Source organism: Apodemus sylvaticus, chromosome 1 (genome assembly GCF_947179515.1).
Source record: "Apodemus sylvaticus chromosome 1, mApoSyl1.1, whole genome shotgun sequence".
Classification (NCBI taxonomy): Eukaryota; Metazoa; Chordata; class Mammalia; order Rodentia; family Muridae; genus Apodemus; species Apodemus sylvaticus.
The window spans coordinates 40,530,066-40,554,480 of NC_067472.1; the positions used below are offsets into that span (position 1 = coordinate 40,530,066).

At 42.1% G+C, this 24,415-nt stretch overlaps 2 protein-coding genes and 1 pseudogene across 4 annotated transcripts in view; 1 reads left to right on the top strand and 2 right to left on the bottom strand.

The window, feature by feature from the left end:
- The window catches only part of Gda (guanine deaminase), a 680,631-nt gene that overhangs the window by 193,266 nt on the left and 462,950 nt on the right, over nt 1–24,415 (top strand). The window lies entirely within an intron of this gene.
- Cemip2 (cell migration inducing hyaluronidase 2) overlaps nt 1–24,415 on the bottom strand; it is a 74,343-nt gene that overhangs the window by 3,064 nt on the left and 46,864 nt on the right. For all 3 annotated transcript variants that reach the window (XM_052188323.1, XM_052188315.1, XM_052188330.1), the window contains exons 16-22: nt 22,803–22,980; nt 20,625–20,840; nt 17,267–17,475; nt 11,219–11,401; nt 8,610–8,829; nt 6,115–6,213; nt 2,056–2,210 (exon numbers count right to left, since the gene is read on the bottom strand). In XM_052188323.1, the coding sequence (XP_052044283.1) occupies nt 2,056–2,210; nt 6,115–6,213; nt 8,610–8,829; nt 11,219–11,401; nt 17,267–17,475; nt 20,625–20,840; nt 22,803–22,980 (1,260 nt within the window). The remainder of the gene's footprint in view (nt 1–2,055; nt 2,211–6,114; nt 6,214–8,609; nt 8,830–11,218; nt 11,402–17,266; nt 17,476–20,624; nt 20,841–22,802; nt 22,981–24,415) is intronic.
- Nucleotides 14,292–16,599, bottom strand: LOC127684515 (eukaryotic initiation factor 4A-I-like; annotated as a pseudogene).

Genomic DNA, 24,415 nt, shown 5'->3' on the forward strand with positions numbered 1-24,415 from the left:
TTCATGTGGGATTTGACAAGTGCTAAAGACTGGGGCTAGGCTGTGGGCTCTTGGATGCAGTCTTCCTAAAGCAGTGGTCACTGGACTCAGAATTACTACAGAGGACACAGCATTCTGCAGAGCTGAACTTGTTTATAGAATTATCCGGGCTTGTCTGAAAAAGTCCTACACACACACACACACACACACACACACACACACACACACACATACACACACCAACAAGCTCTCAAAAAATCACTGTCAATTGTGCTATCACATAACTTCCATTCCTTTGTTTTTGAGGAAGGGCCTCATTCTGAAGCCTTGCTGGCTGGAACTTGCTAGGCAGACCTTATAGTGATCCTCCTGTCTCCACCTCCAGAATGCTGAGATTATAAGCATGCTCCACCACCCCGGGTCCCTGCCTTCTGCTTTCTCAACACTGTGCTACAATGCAGTATACATACACAGCAATCCTATGGTCCAACACACAAATTTCTGAAGACTAAACAGTAATAGAACCAGCAGCCAGAAGGAGAAGCGCTTCCTGTAAACAGCCTCTCCTTGGGCAGTTGCTTTTAAATCTTCAATGTATAAGGCACCTTGCAAAACTGTGTTTTCTAATATTTATGGTGAGATTTACATCCTGGATCGTTTGAGGAAACGTGAGTATATAGGTTTTCAAACACTAAGAAAAATCTTTAAAGAGCACAGAAACCTCAGAAGGGAATCCTCTGGAACTATCCTGAGCCATGAGGCAGACCTACAGCTGTTCCTCTTATCCACAAGTCTGCACACATACATTCAACGGGCCACTCATCAGAACTATTATCACCCAAATGGTGCCATGCGCGAAGGGGCTTGCCACGAAAGCCCGGATAGCCTGAGTTCAATTCCCAGGACGTACATGGTGAAAGAGAAAAACAATCCTGCAAGATATTCTCTGACCTCCGTTTGCACCTTGGCATGCATGGACCCACATTCCATCATATGCAAAGTAAACACAATGAAAACTGGAAGAAGGAGGCCCTGCTCATGTTCTGAGTATAAACAGACTTCTTCCCTTATCGCTGTTCCCTAAACAATATAATATAACAAGTATTTGAATGGCAGTTACATGGATCTTGTCATTATATAGAAATGATTTAAAGAGGATGGAAGGACCGTGACGATCACATGCAAATATTAAAACATCCTAAACAAGAGACATGGGCATCTGTAGGGGAACTCAAACCAAACCTCTGTGGCTACTAAAGAAAGACTACTAAGGAATAACCCCCCTCTACACATACACCATACCCTCACCCCACACACACATACACACACAAACAGCATGAACACGTGTACAAAGAGTTTATGCCATAATGATCCAAAGACTTTATAGGACTTATCAGGAAGTAGTTCTGTAGGCTACAGATAGCATCAGATCAATGGAAATGTCTAGAAAGCCAAGTGAGGCTCACTACATGAGAAGCAGGAAATGGTAACCTTAAAAGCTGCACTTAACACCCACCACAAAGCAGCAAGGGTCTGGGAATTCCTCTCCTTGTCCTCATGCATGATCTGGTCAACACCAAACAACAACAACAACAACAAAATCAGACCCTGCTCTTAAAAGAGAGCAGGGTCACACAACCACGTGTCCAGGTCACGTGGTAATCTGGAAAAGAGAAGCTTTTCCAGATTACCACGTGACCTGGACAATGACTTCCTGAATACCAGTCAGGCTGTGTGATAGTCCATCAGTGGGACCAATGAAGAAAACTACCAGGAAATTACATCAAAATTATAAGCCTTCTGAGTCAGTTGGATGGGAAATAGGTTCTTAAAAGCAGCATTGGTAAGCACTGAGCAATGAAAATTTTCTCTTCCCAGGAGCCTTCTTATCAGCCACGAAATCTAGCATCCAGGCTCCGCCAAAGACCCAGGGCTCAGCCTGACGTAGGAAGGGATAGCTTAGGGAGCCTGGGATGCTCATGGGGTAAACAGAGCTCAGAAGTAAGCATGTCCCATGGTAGTGAGGAGTCACATCTTAGGGTAGCCTGTCTCTGGTGCACGGCAAGCTTGACCTACCTTGGAGGGATGCTAGCCTTTAAATATTCTTCCATCTGACTGACATCCGCAGAAAGAAACATCCGTTTCTCTGTCACCCGGAAGGGCACACTGCAGGCGTCCACAATGAGGAGGAGGGCACCTGCACTCCGGAAGGTAAAGTCAGTACCATTGACCTGAAAAGACAAAAAGACCTTACAGTGTCATCTCCATGTCAGAAGTATCCCCAGGAGGGTTGAATTTTCTCGAGCTCCTTCTAAACCCAGGATTCAAAGTCTATTGAGTTTGGTTTATACTGTCTCCCTGAAATATCTGTCTACAAGGGTTCCTGAATTCCTCTAGATTTCAGTTTCTTCAACTGTAGGTCATAACCCATGATTGAAAGGTTCTGAGTGCATAAAACCCAAAAATCCATATAAAAAATACAACAGACAATACATCCAGGGTATTTCTGGCTGTACTCAGCCGCACTGCATCATGAGAGTGTTGGTTCTGAACACACAGCACGTGCACTTTACACTGTGCATGTTAGCCCCCACAGCTCAGCACATGCTGCTCCTAACACCCAGCTGAGTCAAGGCACACTACTGCATGCAGTGCGTTAAACTCACAAGGTTTTCTGCTCAGGGAGAAAAATAGTGACTGAATTAGGAAAAACAAAACCCTTTCTATTTTCCCAACAGCTTTCTTGTGCCTATAAATACCAACGAAATCTATCTTTGGAATGTACTATGTTAAAATGTTTGATTTTTAAGAATCTGTTTAAGATGCTGACTTGTATTTCATTTACAAAAAAATCATCCAGTAAATTTTGACCTGAAATTAGGGCCGAATTCCCAATAATTTCTAAAATGACCCTAAAACTCCTTTTGCTATTTTGTACTATGTATTTATGTGTGATAGAATTCTCAGCATTGGTGATTATAATGTCAAAATATGGATAAACTCCAAAAAAAAAAAAAACCCACAAAAGATGCTCTGTATCTTAAAGTATCAGAAATGTACCAAAATTTAATTCTTTTTGTGAATATGGACAAAGAAATATATCTCACTATTCAAATTCACTTTAATCTTTGACAATACTTAGTAAAATTATATGCAGACCAAAGAATTCTCTTGAAATAGATTTCTTTAAGGTTTGTCAGGAGTAAGTGTTTGATTTGTGTAGGTATTTTATATATTTATATCCCCACATTTTAATAAAAAATTCCTTTGCAGAAAGGAGGCTAAGGACAGGAAAAGGTTAAGAGGCTCTCCTAGCCTCTCCTGGGGGGAGGGAGATGAGTCCTTGCTGGCCAGATAACATTCTCTAAGCAAGAGAGGGCAGCCTCCTCAGCTGTGAGGGAGACTCTAAAGGGTCCAGATCTCAGCATGACCACTTATGATATCTCTGAGGTCTGGAAGTCAGAGCTCAGGGGCTGGTGTCCATCACATGTAACTTGTGGAAGGTGCTGGTGTCCATCACATGTAACTTGTGGAAGGCCCCGGCAGCATCTGGTCCAGAATAACAAATCCACTGAATGCATTCTTTCTCCTACAAATACAAATGTCTCTCTGACCTCAAAATGGCAAAGTGGGACTTTTAAGCTATGACGTACTAGGGCAAAAACAGAATGGCTGGGAGCAGAGGAAACACAGAAAGAGAAAGACACCCTCACACTGGAACCAGGCTGAGTCAAGACACTACAAGACAACTGATCAATCAAATTTGCCCACTAAGATGGCACTTGTCTTCCTTAAAGATATCTTATAGAAGAAGTTAAAGGAAACAAACCACAAATACTTGTGGTCAGAATGTATAGGACCGTGTTTATTATGTTAGCACCTTACCAACCCTAAATCCCCAAAAACATATCTCACAAAGCCACCTTACAGGCTTATTTACAAAAAGAATGCCAACTTGTATGTTTCCTTCCAATTTTATACTTAAGTTTTGAACAGAAATGATTTTTTTAAGAAAGTTATGTTAGAAAGCCACAAAATTGAAAAGACCTCCATTATAGGTGACAATCACAACTCTCTTCTCTCTTGGGTTGAGCACTCTCCTTCACAGTTTGTTGCCTCTGCCCTCCGGCACACTCCCTCACTCTCTTGATTTCTTTCCTGTGCTCACATCTAAGACATAGATTCTCCCCTTCCTATCTCTATATGGCAGTCTGAATGACAATGGCCTCGACAGCCTCATGTATTTGAATGCTTGCTCCCCAATAGGCAGAATTCTTTGGCAGGGACTAGGATATTCAGCCTCGTAGGAGGAGGTTTGTCACATGGGGTAGGCTCGAGATTTTAAAAGTCAATGGCATTACTAATTAGCTCTTCCTTTTGATTGCTGCCTCAAGATGTGTGCTCTCAGCTACCACTCCACGGCTGCCTGCCTCCTGCCATGTTCTGTGCCATGATGGTCATGGACTCTGAAACCATGGGCTGAGCCCCAAGAAACTTGCCTGTAAGTTGCTTTGGCCATAGAATCTCTGCGGCAATAGAAAAGCAACTAAGCCGCTCTACCTAAAGTCAGCTAATGTTGGCTCCTGTCCTGAGACTCTTTTCCATGGCAGTCGAGGACCCAGCTTTGTTGAGAGGAGGCCCACAAGGCCTCCATTGGTAATGCTGACCCTCCTCTCCCTTCTGCTGGCAAGACTACCACACAGTTTCATAAAACCTCTCCCTAAGTCACAACCTGTGATCTTCTCAGGGGAAGAAATGCCAATCAAGGCATGAAGGCATATGCCTGTACCTCGGCCCTCCAAACGCTGAGGCAGAAGGGTCCAGGCCAGCCTGGGCTACTTATGAGGCAGAAGGGTCCAGACTAGCCTGGGCTACTTATGAAAATCTTGACTCAAGAATTAAGAGGAAGCCCAAAATTACCAAATACAATCTTCTCAGCAAAAGGAGAAAAGACAAAACAAGAAGTGACTACATACTAGACGCACACTGTTTCTGTCAATTAAGAGTAAACACACTACACTGACAGCTAACAAGGTTTCCACAGGCTCTCCTCACTATGCCTGGCCTTCCTGAACTATTTCTAACCCATGACTTCTCATGAATATACAAAATCATTTGTTTAGCTAGGTTTAAATTGCTGTAACTCAGGAAATAGTTCTGCAATAGTAGTCTTTTCTCTTTTAATTACATTTTATCTCGTGTATGTGCATTTGTGCATGTGAGGGGGTGCATGTGTTAGTCAGAGAACAACTTATAGGAGGCAGTTTCCTGTTTCCACTATGAGAGTCCCAGGAATTGAACTCAAGTAGTTGAGCATGAAGGCAAGTACCTTCAGCCAGAGCCATCTTGTCTACCCACCGAAGAGAATCTTATATGTGAAATAAATACACACGATCCACTATTTACAAATATCAGAATATTTGCATTTCATGTAAGACAGGAAAATCTAGATACTCAGCAATTCAAACTGTGCTTGGGAAAGGCACCCCATCTCCCCAGCATGAAAGTAATGTAAACAGATTTTTAACATTAGCCTAAGAGTAACTAATAAACAATTGACTTGAAAAAAAGAAAACAAAACAAAAACCTTTAAACACAACCATTAAACAGGTATTTCTACCTCAGCTGAACCTCTGCCACCTGTAAATCAAAGTGGATGACAAACCCGTAACTAGTCCCAGAAATAATGTACGTCACTAGGATTAAAGATCAAAGCCAGAAACCACAGCAGTTCACAGTTCATAGGTGTGTGGTCTATACTTGGCCAAAAGGCCAAGAAGCATGGCTATGGTTCGATATCGGTGTTCCTACAAATTCCTAGTTTGAGACTCTAGTTCCAGAGACTCAAACTGATGGCATCAGGAGGAAGACTAAGCCTTCGTGGAAAGAGAGGAGAAGTCCTTATGAATGAGTCTTCTAAACTACAACCAAGAGAGGCTAGGACACAGAGAAGACCTGCAATCTAAGAGTCAGCAAACCAGCCCTCCCTAGACACTACTTCTAATACTGCCTTGATCTAGGACTTCCTACCTATAAAACTATGAGCAGTAAGTTTCTGTCGCTTCTAAACAATAGTCTGTGGCAATTTCTTACAGCAGTCCCCAAAAGACTGAGGTCACACCAGACTGTACTTACAGAAATAATGGATGGGTTTCCGCGCTGAATTTCTGCTTTCCCAGGTGACTGGAATCGTACAGGGAGGTAGCTTTTGTGAGGGTCACTGGTAAACACCATCTAGACAAGAACATATTGCATCTTTAAAGGCAACTATACCCATGACCACAGGTCCCTCAAAACATACCAAGTGGCCATTCCTTTATCTGAACTCCTTATAACTACTCCATGACCTGGAATTCTATCTCATTCATGTCATACAGGAAGTATATGCCTTTTGGTTTTTGGAAAAAATTAGTTTTAAGCAAGCATAATCTTGTTAATGAAACCAATAGGGATGAGGGATGTGTCTAGCTCAGTGGTACATCACATGCTTAGAATGCATTCCCACACACAATCAAGTCAATAAAATTAACTCAGTAATATGTGCTAAGTATAAATTGTTGTAAGTATTTCAAGGAAAATCAGGTGCGCATCTTTTAAAAATTTATTTATTCCTAATTTTTATGTATTTATTTATATCTGTCTCTCCCTGCCTAAGTATGCATGTGTGTATGTATATGTATGTTCACATGTACAGGTGTCCACGGAGGCTTAGAGAAAGCATCAAAGCCCCTAGAGGAAGAACTACAGATTGTTGTGAGCCAAGCTACCCTATATCAGTACTAGCTTTTGCAAGAACAGCAAATGCTCTCAGACAGCCAAGCCATCTCTCCAGTCCTGGAACAAGTCTTTTTAAGAGATCTTTGTGAGATCAATTATCCTGAAATGAGGTTCATCCATCTAAGACCAAGGAAAGTCTCTACACATGGAGAACTAGACTGTTAACCTACTTCTAGTGTCCTGCACAGGGCCAGGTCTCAGCCTCTCTCAGACAGAGCCAGTCATCCCACGCAGGCTCCCATTTCCCTCTGTTTATCACCTCGGACAGTCAGACGGGTCAGTAGCACCTCCCATTCTTTCCTGCCTCCCTGCTTCCTCTGACGCTGTCCTTCCCGCCTTCTCCTTTCCCTTTCTCTCCAAAATGTCACTCCTGGTTCTTAAGGTCCACCTCCCTGACCAGTCTGAATCATTCACAGTTCTTAAGGAGATGAAGAGCCATCAACAGCTTCACCAAGCGACATTTGGAAGTTGGGTATTTCTTTTGAGTCTTAGTTGGGGACAAAGTTCTGTGAATTTTTTTAATTACTTCTAATATACATGTGTTTAGCTCTGAGATAAAAATAAATTTCTCAAATTTCCAAGTAAACACAATGTTCCTAAACACTTCAAATGCACTGCAGCTGTGTAGTCAGCCTGTACTGATGTTGCTGTCTTCCTGTTTTCTTTATGAGATGAGGAGTCTCTACTGTAGACCAGGATGCCCTCCAACGTGAAATCCTCTTGCCTCAGTGTCAAGTATTTGCAATTATAGGCATATATCACTACATCTGGCATCAATATTCTCATAATGGATTCTTTTATGTGTGTATGAAATAGCAACTAAGAATGATAAAGGTAGAAGAGGAAGCTGATTAGGGGGGGGCACTCAAGTGCTCTTAAAAAGCTCTTGCTTATTCAATGTGTGCAGCGTCAGCATCCTCTAGGCTATGGGAGTTGCTGGGTTTGGGCTGGCGCACTAACTTAGTAGCCTTGCAATAGAGCAAGAATTCCTAGTGACAGACAGGTTCCCAGGGGAGGCTGGCCCAGAAGCACAGCGTCAGAACCATCTCTTCCTTCACCTATATTTGTTTCTATATTATATGTGTCAGGTAGTTATTAGTTCTTGATTCCGTTTTCCCTTGGAACTCATCTGACTTTCCTTAGGGCCCCATCTGTGTGCAATTGTAGTGATTTGCTTCAACTGCCATTGTTTTCCAAGCTAACTGGAATATATTCTAAGCAAGAGCATATCAAGAGAAGCATTTTTACTTCTAACCAAAGTCAGTCTGCATTTTCAGTGCAAGAAAATATAATAGCATAGGCTTCAAAATGGTGGCCTTAAAAAAAGGAAACGAGTTTTGACATGAGCTGGAATTTCACACTACTAATAAAACAGAGAATTATGGGGCATGGAGGCATATGCCTGTAACCTCAGGACTCAAAATGTAGAGGCAGAAAGATCAGGCATTCAAGTCATCCTAAGCTGTGTAGTAAATCCAAGGTCATCCTTCACTAGATGAGACCATATACCTCCAAAAACCATTAAACACATACATGAGTAAACAAAACAGTTTTAAAATACTTTTAGACATATAAACCCAATAGTTCTATTGGAACAGAATTCTAAACCTAGGAAATAAATAAGTTGAATCACACAATAACCTATAATCAACTCAGAATCAAGGTAAATTAATCAAAAAAAAGATACTTTTGCTACAAATGGGGACTGTTCTGCTTCATAGGAGCAACAGGTTCTGTAACAAACCAAACTCAAGAGGTGTCAGCTTGTACTTATAAAGTTGCAAGATAGACGTCTCAAAGCCAAGGCAAGAATCTCTGACTTCCTTAAAGGCCCCCTCCTCTGGCCTGCTTACCTGGTGGGTGCCACAGCCTTGGCAGAGCCCCGTGAGCATGGCTGGCATGCGCTTCACCGCCGAGGGCTTCTTGTAATACTGTGGGTACGCTTTGGCCATGCAGTTACTGATATCTTTGGAGTCTGTTGTCGCCTGAATCTTGACTCTTTCACATCCCTGAGATGAACAGTAACTGTGGCCATCTCTGTGGCTGTGGGCTCTGAGATACAGAAACAATAACCTGTAAAATAGAAACCAAGGCAATTGATGTTAGCGTCTCTCAGAAGCATAGCATTTCTCAACTTGATTCATGGCCAAGGGGATATTTCTCCAATAAAGTAACTTTTCCTTAAAAGCAAAATAAACTGCAAAGCTAATAAAGTGTCTCCCTTTCATCTTCATCCCCCTAGGGCAGCAAGTCATATTCATGACTGCCTTGGGGTATATGCTGACAGTTTCATTCAGCTATCCTGAAAGACTTCAGGATTGATTTCTTGTTTAAATTAGTTCAAGGGATCATCTGAGAGGCTGGAATTTAGCTTGTTTCAAAAACTCCTTGAAAACTATATTTATATTGAGCTTAGAATATAGGACATTAATATCAGCTGTTCCCCTTGTTGTTACTGCTCATAAATCACTGTGGAAACAGGAATAATAAAACAGTGACTGTGGCTTGTTTAACGAAGGTTAAGGCAGTCAAAGCTCCACAGTGCTCGCCAAGAGCACACAGGCCTGTGGTCTATCCTTATCAACCAGGCTAAGGGAACACTTTCACCAGTCCTCAATTATAGTCTATCTACCAAGACGAAGACAAAACCCAGGTTCTAAGACACGCTGCAGCATTATCTAAAAACCTAGTATTTCCAAACAGAAGAAGTCAAGCAAGATCCAAAGGACTTGATAAAATGTGGCTGATTACCAGAAACTAAGAGGTCACGTTCTAAGATGAAGTCAATGGACAAGGAAAAGTTACAATTGAAAGGTAAGCATTCAATCAGAATGGACTGTACAAAATTCTCAAAGAAGAAACAAAACACGCCTTTAATTCCACCTCACAGGAGGCAGGACAGGTTAATCTCTGTGAGTTCAAAGGTAGCCTTGTCTACACAGAGAGTTCCAGGCCAGCCAGAGTTCAAAATGAGACCCCGTCTTTCCCCAACGCCCCTCCCAAAAGGTAAGAAAATTGGTGATTATCCTAACATCTAGTAATTTTAGCACAAATAGTTAAATAACAGGGTTAAATTGCTAAATAGGCAAGAGTCTTTCAATACATAATTTAAACTGTCAAAATTAATTGAATTTAAAAAAATACGTCTTCAGAAACTGGATATTTTTTAAAATACCCAAACCAAAAAATAATGTCCCATCTTTGTACATGGGTACTCACTAATTTGTGGCCACTGGAATGCTCTTTCAAATTTGGATGTCCCATTAATTTTTGTAAAAGTTCCACTGAGAATGTGGAAATTCTGTCACCAACAAAATAAAGTCCAATTAAGACTATTTATATTTAATTTTAAAGTCTGAAAATTGGAATCTCTTAAGATGACCACACTGGCTGCTGGGGAAGAGGGTACCAGAGGGCAAATGAGTTCTTCATCAACAGAGGTTAACCAGATAATTAACAAATGGACCCCAGCTTTCTTCCCCCGAGCAACCTTGGTCCCACTTCTTCCCACTCTGAACCTTTTGTCTTTCCCAAGCATGCCATGCCGATGCCAGCTCATGCCTACATGCATCTGTGGACTTTCCTCTGCCTGAGACTCCTCGCCCAGCTGTTTCTACCTCCCCTAATTGCCCAGGAATTAGCAAGCGTGGCACCCTTTCCAAGATGTCCTTGGTTACTCTGGGTAAAGCTGTTAGTTACCCACTAAGGCTCCGTAACCACGCCGCTGTCGGACTTACAGCATTTAAGCTTTTTACTATCTAATACCTTGCTTCAGTGCCTGAATTTACTTGGAGAAATGAAGCCCATCTTCTTCGGTGTCTTTATACCTAGAGGGCTGCTGGCCTAGGACAGAGTCAGAAGGAGCATGCTACTTGCTGGAGAGAAGAAGAGAGCAATCCTACCATAGCCCACAGGCTGAGAGACTGTAACTGGACAAAAGCAGACAAAGCCACCAGGACCCCAGGACAGCAGGATAAGAATTAAAAAGTGGAAAGACGCACGCAGCCTAGAGAAAGTTGGAAGCAAATATGCCACGGTTACACAGTGATGTTTAAACACTCATGGTCAGCTCGAGAAATAACCTTAGGTTAGGAAGGGGAAATGGGCTTTCAGTGAAATGTAATCAGTATCTTATATAAATAACTATCATAGAGTTGTTGTGGAAGAACAAATTATTTACTTTCAATTGGGCCTAGTGATGGCTCTTCACAGTGATAATCTCTTCCCCTAAATTGCCATAATAAGTAAACAGCAATATCTTCACTTGAGTCCTACTGCCAACTACAATTACCGGTCACTTGAACTTTGCTCGTAACCCCTAATAGTGATGTGCAGAAACTTCCACACCAGCGCCCTGCTAAACACATCAACACCCCAGGGTTGTGAGCTATACTAGAGAGCCAGCAATCTCATCCTTAAAGACGAACAGCATTAAATCTCATTCACTGCTTCCATGAATTACCCTGTGCCAGAGTCAAAATAGAATTTTCTCTCAGACGGTTTCTTCTGTAGCTGCTCCATCGACTGCGCAGACTCATACTCCTCCGTTCTGGATAACAGGCCGTTCTGCCGCTGCAGAAAGCCAGCGGTAATGTGAAAGGTCGTGTTGGACGGGTAACAGAGGCCAACCCGGATCCAGTCATCCCTTTAAAAGAGACAGAAACAAAGTCGCACTTGAGCTGTTATCTTTTGAACACTGCAGCATACAGAACTTTTACAACGATTTCTCTCTGCCTTTTGAGTCCCAAGCCTAATATACTTATTTAGTTCCCAAATATCTCATATCAAGATATATACAACAGAAATATGATCTAACAAAAATATGTACACCAAAACGTGGTTTCAAGAGAAGTTGGAATGTGTTTACGAAGTAAAATGAAGTAATATATGCTCTAAACAGATAAAGTTCAAGTTGGATTTGGAGACACTAACCTGAAACCATCAACATCCTGAGGTTTGCCAACTAGTAAAACCATATGAGAGACTGTCTGAACATACACACACACACACACACACACACACACACACGTACTCGCACATACACGTCTTTAAAAACTGCAGTTAAGTGATATTCCAATGGCACAAATGACAAAAATGAAATATATGCCAATTATCCATACTACCAAACTACTACAATTATTCTTTCTGAATGAGCTTAGATATAAAATTATTTCTTAAAAAAATTAAAACATTTTCTTTGATTATTTTCTTTTGTGACATTTTTTTATTATGATAATATCAATACACCCTAAGTCATTTTAAGCATTTTGCCTTGTCCAGTCCAGTGCACTAACTATATACCCAAGGCTGTACAGCAGCACACCACCACTGGCCGGGTCACAATCCTTCTCTAACATTCTAAAGAGCTTTAATATGAAGTAAGAATTTAGCAATGGTTCATACATTTTACCAAATAGTCTCACTAAGGAATGAATAGGAATGCAGACCAAAAGCTTTCAAAGCAAAGGTGTCCTATGAAGCACTGTTAGTAACGGCAGAGGGGTCAGAAAAGCTCACTGTTCGCAGTTGGTTACACAGCTACAGACTACCCGGAGCTCAGAAAACCCTGAGGGTAAGGGGAAGGCGACCAGATGCTCGCATGCCTTGCTTTACTCAGGATTATCTCCATTTTCTTTTTGTTTGTCTGAATTTTCCTTAGTTTGCTTAATAAGTACAGCATTTAAACGTTTAAAGTGTTATTTACAGAAGTAGCACTATGACCTCTCTGTAATTACACTAAATTCGGAAAAATTATTCATCTCTTCCTCTTGTCTCTGCCCATCATATAATTTTTATGAACTTTTAGCTAATTAGGCTAGGAAAAGATGACTATTTCAAGCTCCTGTTGATTTTTCAAACTCTGGGCTCACCCTTTTTCCCTTTAAAAGCCTTTTTCTTTTTTTTTTTTTCTTAAAAAAAAAAAAAAAAAAAAAAAACCACTCAGAATTGAATGGAAACTTTGCACTGTACTTTCCAGAACCTGTCTATCGGTCCATCATTTCACTGGAATATCTCACCTCAAACCCTCGATCCAACTCAATGTAACTTTCAGGCACAGGAACACTGACAACCCTTCTGCATTTCTCCCCAGTCCCCTACTGTTCTTTTCTCATTGGCTTCCCAGTCTCACTGGGAACATCAGGCTGGGCCTGAAGAAATCCTACTAGGCACACTGTGGGAACTAGGGACCAAAGGTGGGGAGACCAAGCAAAGGACTGCTGCGAGAATCTGGGCAAAGATATGGGTGGCCTATATTCAGCCATCACCTAGGAAGGCAGGACTGGAAATAATCGAATGCCATTAAGAAGCCAGAAATGAGAATTTGCCAACAACGGGATGAAAAGGGAAGGGTCAGCACAAGGAGAGAGTCCAGGTGTTGGGGCTGGGCGACAGCTGAGGACAGGCAAACAGTAATGCTAGAGGAAAACAACAACGGCTCATCTGAACCACCCACCAATCTCACAGGAAGGGCATCCACCATCATGATCACGCAGCTTAGGAAGTGAGCTGTACCCCAAATCCCAGCCCTCTCTTAATTTCAACTGCTTACTAAGCAAATTCCAACAAGTCAAAGCTTCATGACCAAAAAAATTAAACAAGGCAATCAATTTTCAGGTATAAGTTTGAGCAACTGCATGGAATCCCATGAGCTGCACAATTCCAGATTATTTTACACATAATCAGATCCACATAATCAGATTCAACTAACTAAACAAAAACAAAAACAAACATTATTACTGTTCTGAAAATATACACTTTCCCCTTGCCACTGTTTCTTAAATAATAAAGTGTAATAACGGTCAACTATGCTTTAACATGGAAAGTAATCAGATGATCAAAGAGTACAGAGGTACTTAAATGTGAATCATGTGCAAACATCATGTCATTTCATTTAAGGATGTGAACATCTATAGAGTTTAATATTTGCAAGGTGTTCTCACACCTGCTCCCCAGAGACATAGGGGGAAGATCACTCCCCCTCCTTTCTAGTCTAAAGTTTTCCCTTGCTCTGATGTTCCCCAAATCCTATTCATCAAATCTACCATTCTGAGCCGAACAGGCCCTTTTTAAACTCTGGACTTTGAAAAAGACTGACAAGGTAGAGGTACCGGCTCCTCACTCTGTCCTGTCTTTACTCTCCCAGGCAGAGTGCGGGATTAGAATTTCTATCCAATGTCCACTAAAGAAGACTTGAAAGAAGAGGAAGAAGAGGAGGAGAAGGAGGAGGAGGAAGAAGAGGAAGAGGAGGAGGAAGAGAAGGAAGAGGAAGAAGAGGAGGAGGAGGAAGAGAGACAGATATCTACTCACTATTTTCCCCACCTCCCTAATGTGAACTCATTCATCTTTATATCAACTGACACACAGTAAATGGATAAATTAGTAAAAGAAAAATACAGCCCTGGATTGAATGTGACATTATGAGGACAGACAACTGGTTAGTTGAAACAGTGTGGCGAGACATTATTATGAAAAATCTCTCTTATATTCTAACACTCTAAGAGATTGAATTTTCTTCCTGAGAAAGTAACATTTATTTAAAGAGAGAAAAAGAAAAACAAGACATTCATTCCCCCCTTGGCTCCCTTCCCTCCCCACTCCAGATGTCCTTCAGCTCCCCAGGACTGAACCTTGGCTAGGGCCAGGTAGCAGGACAGCCACTCAGAAGTCCACAACCCTGAGGGCATCTCTTCAATGGAGGTGCAGTAGAGGGTCTCAACGTCTCCAGGAGTCTTCCTGTCTTCTGCTGTCACCATGTTAATAGCTGCCCCCTTATGGTCAAACTGACCACCACGACCAATTTTGTGGATGTAGCTTATGCTGTTAGTGAGATAGAATTGATAGCTTCTGGTCCATAGGTCAGCTGTAATTAATACTCTTCTTGAACTAGACTGGAACTCTTTCTTGGTCATATCTTCTACCTTTTGGTCCATATCTCCATCCACGGCAGAAACCATGAACTCCCAGGCATGCATCTGCTCAGTGAACAATCCACCTTCCTTCTGGTGTTGATAAAGATGACTGCCTGGGGGATAGTGGTTCACACAAGTCACAGTGTAGCAAGCTTCCACTTCTCCAGCACCACACTGATATATATTGGCAGATACCCTCCAGGGTCAATTCTTCCTTCTTGACAAAAATCTGAACTTGTCAGTGACCTTGAGGACATCAGAAAGCATTGTAGTGGACAACAATACTACCTGATCCTGCTGAGCTTTTGGAATATACCATAGATGTGGTCCTTGACCCTGTAGATTAACATTTTATCAGCTTCGTCCAGTACAAACACCTTGTTGTACTTGGGAGTATCTCTAGTTAAGCTTGTTCTCCTGGCCAGGGGTACTCATGATGCTATCAGGGAGCTCCAATTTGTAGCTTCTATACCTAAGCATGCACATTGGTGCCCCCCACCAAATACGCGAGACAAGAGGCATCCATGCAGTCTCCTAATGCTATAATTACATTTTATGTCAGCTGAGCCAACTCACGAAAGAGTGAGTGCCAGATTGAGGCAATGAGTGGTCCAAAGATCTAGGTCAATCTGCCGAACAATGATATGGCAAATGTAGCTGTTTTCCCAGTCCCAGACTGGGCTTGAGAAATCCACTCACACCCCATTCACACAATGAAGAATGGCTTCCTGCTGGATGGCAGAGGGGTTCTCAAAACCATAGTCATAAATCCCACAGAGTAGGATCCTGAGAAATTCATGTCATCAAAGTTGCCACAGTCTCACTCCAGTTACTCCTGATCTCACGTCTGCGGGCTCCACCCTACCACAGCCATTACCTCTGGACCAAGAATCCTGACTTGATCCTTAGTGAGACTGGACCTTTGGCTGGACCTCACAGCCTAGTTAAGAATTGAGGTCACTTAAGACTGAAGGTTTCTATGGTATTGTGCACTCAGCCTGTCTGATCAACCTGTCTTTAAGAGGACAATGTACAATCAACCTTACTTGAATTTTCTATCCACAGTTCTACAAACTAAGCTAATACATAGTTGTAATCTTAAATTATGTACTCATCCATGTCCTGACCCAGAGAATGTATTTAGTTAATGGTAATAAATGCTGAAAATAACAAATAGGTTGAAAGCAACCTAAAAAAAAAAAATGTCTACCATAGATGGATGTTAGAAACCACACAGATACAGGTTGGTAAAATTGTTTGCAGAAGCTTGCAGTAGTCTGTTATCTGGGACAGCTGGGCTCAGTGAGTCAGGAAAGCTTCATTCATTGTTAAACTCTAAGATTCCTGTAAAGTGTCCCTCATTCCTTCCCCATGTGATGCTTTCTATGCTGTTCAACATTAAGAGTGAAACCCTTGAAGTCAGGTGTGGTGGCACACGCCTATAATCCCAGCACTTGGGAGGCAGAGGCAGGAGGATTTCTGAGTTCAAGGCCAGACTGGTCTACAGAGTGAGTTCCAGGACAGCCAGAACTACTCAGAGAAACCCTGTCTCAAAAAACCAAAAAAAAAAAAAAAAAAAAAAAAAAAAAAGAGTGAAACCCTTTATTAAGGACACAGACACAGATGCAGACACAGGGACAGACAGACAGCATTCAGGGAGGCAGGCAGATCCAGACTCATACAATAGATGGTTACTGACAATAGACAGGAAGAGAGAGCAGGAGAAAATCCACATACGGGCTTGATAAACCTACTAGAAAGAAAGGTGCTTTGATTTCTTTTCCCTAGTGTAAATACCTACACATTTTAGGGACTCAGATTATTATAAATGTACTTAAGCAGGACAGAAGGCTTCAAGGCAGGCATAGGAAATACCTGGTATCACACCCACCACTCCTTCCTCTTGCCCTAGCAGCCATTACCAACCAATCATGTCACCTTCTGTCCAGTCTCTGCTTGGAGTCCAAATTCTTTCAGTTTTGTCAGCTACTGAGATTCATACCATAGTCCTAGCATTTGCGAAGCTGTGACAGAAGGACTGTCACAATTCCAAGGCCAGTGTGAACTAAATAGCAAGGTTGTGTTGTTCCTCTTCCAGGTGGGGGAAGGGGGCGGACAGTGAAAGAAAAGAGAAAAGGAAAAAAGAAAAAGCCCAGGCTTTTAATTTAATTTAATTTTCCGCAAGCTTACTCAGAAAACCACATAAAACTGGGGCCAGCTTTTGGAAACTACAGCACTCAGCAGATGGTACTAAAACCTATCTTTTGAGCAGATGACATGGCTTAGAGTAAAAACTCTTGCTAACATGCTTGAGGTCCTGGATCCAATCCCAACTACCTCAGAAAGCAAAGAACAAAGCAAGGTAGACTCCACTGAGGGACAGCCTTTCTGCACACAAAACCCTGATGATGGAGAAAGAGGAACCATTGAAAAAGCCAAATCGATTTGCATAATCAATATGCACAATCACACTTCCATCTACACAGCCTAGACAGCTTCTCTACAAGAGTAAAGTGCACGAAATGGCTTTACATTATGGTACTATTTTTCTCTGCTGTGACTGCCTATTCAATTGCTTGCAACAGAAAGAGAAACATTACTTGTTGAAGTTCACGAGGTACAGGAAAGTGATAGGTGGCGCTGGACCACTCCAGTGGATAGTGTAGCCCTTCTCCAGCATGATGACAGGTTGGTACTGTGGAGAGATGGCCCTCTGGTTGATACCCCGAAGCACCATTGGGTGGGATGGATATTCATCTCGTGTGATGATCATGCTAAGATTTGGTGTGTTCCACGCCTGAACATACACCTTCAAGAGAAAGAGAAGAATTGAAAGGAAGTGAATAAAAGATTAAGCTGCTCCAAAAACTTACCAGTATACATCAAAGGTCTCTCAGTTTTGAAAAGAGAGATTCTGTGCTAAGTGCCAGACCAAACAAGCAGTGGCCAAGCTGGTGCAAGCCTGCTAAAGCCAGACATGGCTAAAACCAGACCCTCACTCTGCTAGCCAACATCATCATTTCCACCACCACAGGCCAGCTTATTCATCAGAATCGAGAACTTCTGTGGCTTCCCCTCCATCTCAAGAGCTCACATCCAAAGCCAATCAGCAAACACAGAGGAAAACTGATAGGTTCCAAGTGAATCTAAGACTTCCCTCTGATCCACAGGATGGAAAATTCAGATCTGAGGGCTCTGGCTTTACTCTCGCATGACCTCCATTTGCCCAAGAAGTCATTTTTCACCTATTCAAAAAATAACAGTTAAAAAGCTCTCTACGGCATCTGGGAAAACATGTTAAACTTAGATAAACTGGAAAGTCCTGATTTTTTTCCAGTAGCATTTGAACCACAGTCCAGGCCAAACTAAAGCCTTCCACCAAGGCATCCTCCACAGCACAGCCTCTGAACAGTTTCCTAAAACAAATCAATATCCAGCCATACATTCTCCAGGAGAGTAAAATCATCTGCAGAACACTGACATTTTACCGAAATTTCACTGGACTCCTCTACAATCTTGTTCACGCTGGAAACAACACGAGGAGGATTCTGTCTTAACCCCCTGTTGCTGCCCCTCCCCTCTGTCCCCACCCCCATCTGCCGCAAGTGCACACTATATTCACTCCTAAGCAAAAGCACACAGCTATGCATCTGGGCTTCTGCCCAAACTTCCAATCTTCAGGAAAGAATTTCTGACCCATGGTTCTCCCACTCCTAGAATCTCCCAGAAAGCATAAATGACTCAAGCCTTCCTTCAGCTACAAAGAGAAATAAATGATCACCCTGCTTCCTAAAAGCAAATGATTAGATTCCTATCTCAAACAGCATTACAATTCCAAAGAGCCAAAAGGTCGACCAAGTTATGAATGAGAACATATAATATTTAAAAACTAGAACTTATGAAAACTATGGGCTATTATAACCATATACCACACACTTTACAGACATATAACATCTTCATTACTGAACACTGACTATCTTCAGTCAGTCTGGCACATACATATACACACATACAGTCACACATACACACAAACATACAAACACGCACACATACATATGCACACATACACACACATACACAGACACATAGATAGCAAAAAAAATTTTAATAAAAACTGCAGCTACTAAAAAAGAGTAAAGGTTCCTTATTTTTGTTCTGGCTTTAATTTTACAGTATCTGTTGAGTCTAAGTAAGTATTGATGGGGGACATTTAATGTGGACCAGGCGTAATTCTGAATAAGGACAAAATGAAAGATGGGGATCCCATTTTAAAGCCCCCTTTTTTTTCATTCTTGTTACCCTGTAGGTAACTCTCCATCTACTCCCTGACCCTTCAATGACCTGCTCTTCTATGACTGTTCCTTTCCCCATCTGTTCAAAGGAATGAGAATTCCCACAACAAAGACACTAATAAAATAAACAGGAAATGCTGTCCTGTCTTCATCCTTCTTCTTGTCTATAGAGAACAAGTTGAGACTTTTTTTTGTTTTAATTTAACATTCTTTTACAATCATTTCAAAGTCAGACGAATAATGAAGAATTCTGTTCTTAGGAATGTCAACTACAGAAGGCTAAGAGGATGAAAACATCAGACTTGGGGTACTTGGGGAAGCACCGAGGCAGGGACCCATAGGCACTTGGCTCCTAAGCCAAGGTCAGTGGCAGGGAGAAAGCACACGATAAAAGAGGCATCTGGTATCAGCTGCCGCAAGCCAGTGTGACTTAAGAGTAGTCCTTGTCCTTCCTCCAATTTCCTTCTTTGTGCTCAGATCAGACCCTTCTTGTATTCTTTGTTCCCCTCTGATTTTTCTTTTTGAGATACTGGCTTACTACATAGCCCAATTTAACCATGAAGTAGAGCTCTACCTACATTAGCCTCTTGAATGCTGAAATCACAACCATGCACCACCACGCCTAGCCTAGCAGTCTGTTATTAAATCCCACACGTTTACTGCCCTAAATATGGGGCTAAGGATTCTACCCTCCTCCTCCAAATTTCTGGGTAATTGATGCCTCAGCTCTGTAAGATCTTCCTCCATCCTCTCACTGCTAAAACCAGCTTTGGGACTTAAAACCCCTGCTCTTCAAATGTTAACATGTGGTCAGCCAGACCACAAGCTAAGTGTATTCCATGGAAGGATCCTGCCCTGTCACTGTCCTCATCATGCATGGCCACAGGATATCTTTTAATTCACCTACCTCGCATTTCAGCACGTAACAGAATCCAGTCAGTCTGACTCCAGAGTCTATGCTCTTAACCAGGTATACTTTATAGATAAGCCCCTCCTCTGTTAAAACACACACTAGCTTAATGATTTCAAAGAAGCACTTCCCCATTATTTATCTGGGCTATCCCTATCACAGACTATCATAATAAAATTAGAAATTCCCTGGGTTCCTTCTTGTCTATTTATTTCCAAACCTCAGGTCCTTCCTTAGGATCTCATTCTTTCTCAGTCACTCACTGATGTTCTATCTCAAAGTCAGATGTCACAGAGATAAGGACCAGGAAAGCAGAGGCTAAGATTCTGTCAAGGGAACACACTTGTAGTAAGAAAACTCTAAGGGCCAAGAAACATCAGACCTACCTATCTGTTACAGTGCCTGCCTGCAGTCTCAGGCCACAAGAAGTGGAGGCAGAGCCAGGAGGATTGCCACAAATTCCAAGCCAGGCTGGACTGCATGGGGAGACCTTGACTCAGAAAAGGGAATGTGGCTTCTCTTCTCTCAGTTGCATCAACTGTATCACAAAGTACCTCACCTCCACTGCTGGCTTGCTGCTTTGATCTAACTGGTCTCTGGAGCTTTCCCTTCCTTTCCCTTCCATGGCCGCTTGCTTTCTTCCCCATCTCTATAAAAACTGTGCTTGGGACACCCCCAGTCACCCTGCAGTCACCATCCTCCTCTCAGAGGCAGCCCTGCTAGGAGCTTTGGACCTGGACTACCTGCCGGCCCTACCTGGGCATAGGTCCCGCTGCAGACCACTGCATTCCACTTAGTAACGTTGACACAGTTGGGATGGCGGATCAGGTAGTTGTCCATCCTTCCCACATAGGCGTCCTTGTATCCTGTCACAGAGCCATCAATGTCGTGGAAGATGGAGTTCTTATCACCATCCAGCTCACAATCCTCAAACCAGGGGCCAGGCTTGCCAAAGAAGACGTTCAGAGAGACCTGACAGCAGAGAGGACCAGAAACATCACAGAATGAGGCTCCAGCAGGCTCACACAGCACCCTCCACAGAGCCCTACTGTATACTACAGCTTTCCTGCTGAGGCATAGAAGTCACACATCACTGATGTCAACCGTGGTAGCCAGTTGGTCCGAGTTCTACAAGACAACATGCTTGAGCAAAAACATTTCTAAAGCTCCACTAGGAAGCATTAACCTGCAACTTCATTTTTATTCTTTTTTTTTTCCACTTAAATAATAAATCTCTGGGAGGGGGAAAGTGGAACCAGCCATAGTGTTCGGAAAACTATTATTAACTCCACATGTACCCCATCTTAATCCCAGCACTTGTCAGGCAGAGGCAGGCAAATCTCTGTGAGTTTCAGGCCAGCCTGGTCTAGAAACCGAATTCCAGGCTGTCCAGGGCTTATATACAGAAAAATCCTGTCTCAAATAAATGAAATAAATAAATAAAATCCATGTGTAAGATTCTATGCATTTCCCTGTATGCAAATCAAACCTGAACTAAGTTAAAATCTATTCAAACTATACCAACAATCATTTTATTTCATGCTAGATGATTTATTTAGCTGTAAATATTACTCATACCCATCAAAAATCAGTACAGTCTAAAACTGACACACAGCATTGGTACGGCTTCAGACAGCCAAGGTCTGCAGAACTCGCTAGAATCTGCTGGAAAACAGGTGCTGTCGCATCTCTTCCAAACAGGAAGCATGCCTGGCTCAGTAACCTTCACATCAGGCATTTACTGCAAAGCCTTTCGTAGGAGGCTAGGGATGTAACTCAGGTGGTGGAACTCTGGCCAGAGTATGTAAGACCCTGATTTGAATTCCTAGCACAGCAGATAAAAATGAAATAAATCCTTCACTACACACATAGCATCCGGTTAGAAAGCAGGCTTTCTATTTATAGCTTTGAGCTATTTCCTGTTAGGAGACAACTACTCACATTTTTCAAGGCAGACAAAAGCACTTACGAACACTCTGTGGACTCGTCATCAGAGATGCCTGTGCGTCAACAGTACATCTAAATGATAAGCACCTCAAAGGAAAATGGCGTTGCTTGGAGTTGACAGGCTCCGGGTTCTTGGTGCTACTGTTGCTTTATCTCCTGCTTTCACAAACTGTTCCCACGGCATCCCCACCATTGCAAGGACAGATGAGAACACTACGAATTCTCTCATGCTATGGCTTTTAAAAAGCCCATCTCAAGGCCTATTTAAACCAAGCCACTCTGGGTTTTGTGTGGATGGGATGAAAGAACAGTAAGCTTTGTTCTAGTTTTGGGTGTCTGTGTGTCAGAGAGCTGGAGGCTCCAACTCTCTCCTGCCATGACGATCGATTGTGGCACCAGCAAGATGGAGAAGGTCAAGGGTTCTAAGAAGATTGTCCTGTGGATTGTGGGTAATGAAGACTGTCCTATGGATTGTGGGTAACAGTGAAATGGCTAAGAAAAATATTCTGGGGGCAACTGCAACATAAATACAAAATGCAAATTCTAAGTCTTCTTTATATTCTACTGTCCAAACTCAATTTCTACCACACTGCCCCAATATGCCTCCTTATACCAGAGTTTGTCCCTACAAGCCACAGAAAAATGTATCACTTGGCAGAACCAAAATCACTTAGTGGAGACAGGTTTACTGTCCAGCTTACTATTTAGTGTCCCAAAACTCGTAAGCCATCTCGGTCCTGTTTTTCTGGACAATCTCCCCATATCTCCACTAAGTCACTATCCTGCTGTAGACAACATCTCATGTCAAAACATAGTCCAAGTCACATCAGACTTGTGTTTTCACCTGAACCCAATGGGATTACTACGACCATACTTTTCTTGCATTCTGACACAGTACAAATTGTTTGTTGGTACCCTGTCTCTAGGAACGTGTTACTGCCTTTTCTCACCACAGCCCCTGTGGAGGAGTCATGAGAACATCCTTACCTGTGGACCGAACTTCACAAGGGAGACATTATTCTTGGGCGTTGTCTGCCAGGAATTCTTCATGAGGAAACCAATGGCGCTGCTGTATCTGTCTGGAGTTGGCACATACTTTTTGAAAGTGCTCTTTGTGAGATGAATAGGCCCATCATAAATCTGAAAGCCTCGGATTGGGAATGTCCTATAAAAATACAAGATATGTTCGTTTTTGTTTGTTTGTTTTTTGTTTGTTTGTTTGTTTGTTTTGTTTTGTTTTTTGAGACAGGGTTTCTCTGTTTAGTCCTGGCTGTCCTGGCCTCACTCTGTAGACCAGGCTGGCCTCGAACTCAGAGATCCCTCTGCCTCTGCCTCCTAAGTGCTGGGATTAAGGGCGTGCGCCACCACTGCACAGCATAAGATATGTTCAATAAATGTGGCCTGACTCTTTCATAACATTTATGTTTTATGAATACTGCTAAGCCTCTAGTAAACAGCAAATAAAATCTCAAGACACAGTGGTAAGCAAGTCACAAGCCCTAATGTCAGGAAAATATAAGATCTTAGGAAACACTTAAAAAATTGCAGATAATTAGTGCTCTGGAGATGATATGCTAAAGCAGACTGGGTGGGGAGAGGCCTGCTGATCTGGGTACAACAGAGATCTCTCTAAAGAACTGACTTGAATTTCCCCCAATCAACTCCACAGTGGTGCTTTGTTCAGAGCTGGGGATGTAGCTCAGTGTTTGCCTTACACAACCAAGGTACCATTAAAAATAAATGAGAATAACGAGGAAGAGAAGGAAGGAGAGAGGAGGAAATGGAAGGAGGAGGAGGCGATAGAGGGAAGAGGAAGTTTTATTTGGTAACTCTTAGTGGTTTCGTTCTAATAGATAAATTTGTGAGCAGAGAAGGCCTCCTGTCCAGCCACAGAACAAAGGTGAAAAGGCAAAACATAAAAGTTTGTGAGGATATGAAGGCCAAGGCCTTGGGGCCTGGGCTGTCAGAGGAACTAGATAAATTAAAATTTTCAGTGTGTCAGTCTTCTTCTTTTCCTCATAATCACTCACCAGAATTAACAGATAAAAGAAATGTTTTCATTTGTGACTTCATTACAATAAAGCAATTTTATTTAAGCTATAATATATAATATTCTGAATTTCTTAGGTTTCTTATTAAAGCTTTTAAAGTATTTATTAGGGTAATTCAGAGGATTTCTACAGCAGCTGACCTGCACCTTGGCAGAGTTTGACAACAAAAATGTTTAGACTAGCAAGAAAAATGAACTGTCTGATTAAAACTATACTTTATACATAGACTCTGGGCACATAAACCAACAGGACTATAACATAAACCAGACAGACTGCAAACGAGACTATAAACACAGGCAAATAAATCCTGACTTCAATGATCCAGGAACAAGTTTTTGTTGTTTCTTTAATCTCCCTCAACAAAGATACAAAAAAGCATTTTTGAAATAAAACTAGATGTCAAAATTAAAACAACAACAAAAAAATAAAAAAGCCAGAAATAATCTGGGCAGAATCTCACTACAGCCCATACAGCTAACACCTGTGCTAACATAAAACACACACAGGGAAGCGCACCACAATCCTGAAACATGCAGAGCTGAGGCCAAA